General features: G+C 40.2%; 1 protein-coding gene across 1 annotated transcript; it reads left to right on the forward strand.

Annotated features, from left to right (window-relative positions):
• The first annotated feature begins 1,097 nt into the window (after window positions 1-1,097).
• On the forward strand, window positions 1,098-2,789 carry LOC140228854 (uncharacterized). The gene has a single exon (XM_072309125.1). It carries the CDS (start codon window positions 1,098-1,100, stop codon window positions 2,787-2,789), a length of 1,692 nt encoding a protein of 563 aa, XP_072165226.1.
• The last annotated feature ends 2,261 nt before the right edge of the window (window positions 2,790-5,050 follow it).

The raw sequence follows: 5,050 nt of genomic DNA on the forward strand, positions 1-5,050 counted from the left end.
TATCCGAAGTCGCCATTTTCCACCATGGTATTTATATTTTTGACATTTTTTCTGATTGACGTTTTCGTTATTATCACTCACTCAGATATTACGTACTGCTTTCAGGTATAGATGCAAAATATAGATTTGCTTTTAGGAATGGAACTTTCCGTGAGAATGACTTAAAAATTGAAGAGTAATATAAACATCATCCCACAAGACCGACATCCATGAGTCCTGCAGCCCACGAGTTCGACACTAGGCAAATACTTAGGAAAGCCCATAAAACCGACACTAGGTAAAACAGCCCACGAGTTCGACAGATACAACACGGGGTTTAATGTGTCGGTCTCGTGGGCCTTGTTTGCAGTGTCGAACTCATGGGCTGTATGACTCGTGGGCTGTATAACTCGTAGGCTGTATGACTCGTGGGTGTCGATCTCGTGACGTGCACCCCATCTTGAGTGCAATATCTGCTATCAAGCCATCAACATTTAAGGAAAAGACAAATTTACACAAATAACTGACATAAACGTTCTTCACAATCAACATTCAAGATCAAAGAGAGATGCATGGATGTTAAATCTTATTGAAGGAATTCTCATATCTAGTTTCTCCGAGAATATTTTCTTTTTCAATCGGAAATAACTTTGTGTCGAGGTAATCGTCAGTTTTTCGAGTATCAGTGTAATTCTCACTGTCATTGTGCTATTTTCCCCCAATTTCCTATCTATAATACAAAGAATCTATGTGACAGATCTTATCTGTATTTGGAAATTAGCAAGATGATGAAGATGGTTAGGTACACATTTACACGTAGTTATAATGAATTATGTTTGTACATACACTATGCAAAATCGGAGTATCTTTTTTTTTTTTCAAGCCTCCATTTAGAATGACGTCTATGTCCATCTGTACAGTGCACTGATTTATCACCCTGGTAAATTTGACCCAAAAATTGATCAACATCTGGAGTTAATTCATTTGCAAAGTGATCGATAAAATGCGTACGCAGAAGAAGGCACAAAGTTAGGTGCCTCTCGCTGGGCAAACACTGCAGAGGCTCAAACTGCCACAACCGACCAGATGACGCGTTGGATTCTGCTTTACTTGCGACGATGCATCTCTCAAGGAGAAGAAGAATACGGTTCGCCCTCGCCACCATTGCCGTGTTCATCGTAGGCCGCGCGGTCGTGGAATACCTCGTCGCGCAGCACGGCCCAAACACGAGAGCTCTGGCGTCTGGTCTCGACAACAAACGGGATGTCCACGCTGGTCACCCCGGGAACAGCGGCAGGCATGGCATCTTTGGCCGTTTCTCCGCTTCGCTCACAAATCTTACGGCCATGGGTGGTAATTCTTATGCTGAGCACAAGGCGGGCCCTGTTCCTGTCACCGTCTGGCGTGGGCCAGCTAACTTTTATCATGAGATCAGAAACGATAACAAGATAAAGTTGACTATGCCGGTAAATTTCCACAAAGTTACGAGAAGGAATAGTACAGACACACTGGAGAAGGGTACAAGAGGGAATAGTACAGAGACATCAGTGAAGGCAGCTGACGGCAAGGATAAGTCCGTACACAACGCTAACACGACATACCAGGGCAAAGGACACGGAAGCGATCCTACTCTGAAGAAAGAGGCTTCAGCAAATGACCAACAGTTACCAAAGTTAGACGAGAATAAAGGAGACAACCAACATGGTCCATACTTTCTTGCAGAAGAAAAAGATGCAGTAAATGGAACATTCAAAAGTGGCGGTGATAATGGAACACGTCAAATAGAAAAGCAGAAAGAGGTAGATCAGGAAATGAACAATTCCCTTCAGGATCAGAAAATTCCACAGGTGAAATCAAATGAGACTGGTGGCTGGCTCCGTGAGGTGCAGTGGGAGCCACGAATGGACCTTCATGACTACAAATACTTGATTAATCCCTCACAAACGTGTTTCACGGAAGACGGCGAGAGAGCAAATCTCACACTCCTAATCCTTGTCGCAACTGCACCACAAAATAGCATGCGTCGTATGGCAATCAGGCGAACTTGGATCAACGGAACAAACGCTCACAATCTCCCGGTGAGGACACTATTTATGCTGGGCGTTTCAAGCGACAAGACAGCACAGCGCATGGTTGAAAACGAAGCTAGGCGCTTCAACGACATTCTGCAGGAGAATTTCGTGGATTCGTATCATAATCTCTCCATCAAAACCATCATGGGTTTCAAATGGGCAGCCAGGTTTTGTTCGCACGGACAGTTCCTCATGAAAACCGATGACGACGTCGTCGTCAACGTCTACACACTGGCACGAGACCTTTCGCTGGTTGACGAGAAAAATCGCAGCGACTACGTCGTCGGTCGCCGAACCAGGGAAGCTCCGATTAGGGATGTTAAAAATAAATGGTTCACGCCAAAACATTTATTTCCTGGCAGCATGTATCCGCCGTACCCTCAAGGACATGGTTATATCATTTCTATGAATCTTGCGGTCCGCCTCTACAGGGTGTCAACTGAGGTTCCCCTCTTCCCTTGGGAGGACGTTTTCGTCGGCATACTGCTGGACAAACTCAGCGTGAGAGTCCAGGGCAAAACGTCGTTTCATTTCACCGACTGCATTTACAAATCCGGCCCTTTAATCAAGTCAGATGTTACAATCTTAGCGCTGCAAAGAGGCTACATCACTTGGGATCTTTTTACCGAAGAAATAGAACAGGTGTGGAGGGTCATTGAAACCGGGAGTTGGCCAAAATTTGAGGAAAAGGACAAATGTACAAGGGAAAAAATTCTTAACAGTGCCTATTTGCCGTGATAATTGGACAATATTTAACACCATGTACTAATATATAATTAGCACATGGTGTAGAAGTGAATATATTTTTGTTCGTATCACACTTGTTGATCTATCACAATCAAAAATGATTTGGGGAAAAACGAATTTAAATGCAAGACTATAAACAAAGGGTCGCTAGTCCCTAAAATTATCTTTGTAATTCACGTATTCAAGGGGAATCTTCAAGGAAAATATGACCAATAAAAATACAAAGATTATTCAGGTTTGATTCCTATGAATTGGAACATTCAGGTACTCCTGTGTTGATAAGCTTTTTGTTGTTGCGATTTTTTGTACTTGGTGGTGTGTTTTTTTCTTTTTCGTTTGTATCGATAAAGAGTTGTCTGCATCCTTGACACACTGTTGACATGCTTACCATGCGTCTTTGATATTTCTGCAGTTAGCAGTAATTTAGACAGGTTGATTAATATACTAAATAAATAGAATAGAAGTTCTATATTACGTAGAGGGAGAGAAACAAACTATCTAGACATTGCCTACGAATCCTGGTCTCGTTTGGCAAAAAAAAAATGTAGATTTTGCAGAAACAATCTAACAAATACATTGTAGTATTCGATTTCTAGTATAGGCTGTATCAAAAGAAAATTAATGAATGTATGTCAGCTACATATGGGATGTCATCAATGAAGTTTTGGGAAAGATAAAGGAACACTCTTATTGCAACGGACTGATAAATTGCCCTACATCGACATTAATCACTAATATTGAACAGGAACGTTCGTAATTGTTCTATTGTCCACGCAGATATAAAGTATACTGCGAATTTGTATCTTGATTCTGTTGGTATTACCCAGGCCTCAAAAGCAAAGCCAATTGACACAGAGTTCTAGAAAGTTCTTAGAAATTAAATGTGATGTATCATCTTTTCGTCACACCAACTGAAGAAATAGACATAGAAATTACAAACTGAAAATAAAGTTACATTGGGGTAATGACGAAGTAAGTTTGAACTTGATTGAATAAATCGTTATGTGGCATATTGCAGCGACTTCCACCCATTTTGTTCTCACTTTGATCGTGATTTCTGATGGTTTACGGAATCCCGACCAATATGGTTTTAAAATGTCTCGATTAAAAGTCCCCACATAAAAAAAATAAATAAACATTAAAAAAAAGGAAAACAAGTCACTGGAGTATTTATAAACGGCTTATACCATATATGCACTACAGCTTAACACCATTTTCATGTGAAAACTACAATCCTACGGAGTTGCAGTGACTGCATCGAACAGTGCTCCAAATATTACTTGTCAGTTGGAAACAGTTATTTTCGATAGAATGTGGCAAAGCTGTATTCCAATTTAAGGTTCTGTACTTAATCATTTACTCTTTTTGTTATACCAATCGTAAATGACATTTTCAAGTTATCCGTATTCTCTTGCTTCAAACACAAAGGATGTAGAGAAGGCTCACTTCATTTTATGGACAGAAGATATCATTTAGCCACCCAACAACCTCAACTAAAAGTGGATGACCAACGGTTGGGGTGCAAAGTTTCTTGAATTTCCTCTTATACTGTGATGAAACCTTCAGATGGAACGACAAGTGGAACAAAAATTTGTCTATATATCGGGTTGTTGTTGTGGTTTTTTTTTAATCATAAGATAGAGCATTTACATGCCAGTGAAAGTCTTGTTAATGCTATGGCATACACCTTTCTTTATATTCCTTGCTGTAATACAATATCTGTTACCTCAACCACTTGATATACTTTACTCTTGTCAAAGAAATATGTTCGCATGTGTCGCAGTTACTGCATGCCATGCTTTTACGAGCACGCTCACTTTCTGTTATTATGATTTGCCCCTATCAATTACTTAAACAGCAAATGTTTTTGGAGTTTTTTTTTTTCTGTAATGATCAAGAAAGGGCAACTATTTATGTATCATCACATTCACATAGAACCAAACTGGTTGCCATTATAGCCATACCATGGAGCTACCAAAAAGTGGTAGCTCCATGGCCATACACTGCCACGACTATCTTCCACAGTCTCACTTTCACACACAAACATTCTCAAATAACTTCAATGATACAGTGATCTATCCAAGCCACACACCACAACACCTTCACACACACACACACACACACACACGTAAACAAGAAATCATCATTCAATGTATCCCCTTTCCCTTCTGAATATGTACCGCATTATAACGTAAATTTAAGAGTATAAGGATAAATTTATGCTTATCATCATCTAGCCTCTGCTTATAATG

Source organism: Diadema setosum, chromosome 5 (genome assembly GCF_964275005.1).
Source record: "Diadema setosum chromosome 5, eeDiaSeto1, whole genome shotgun sequence".
In the NCBI taxonomy this organism is placed as follows: Eukaryota; Metazoa; Echinodermata; class Echinoidea; order Diadematoida; family Diadematidae; genus Diadema; species Diadema setosum.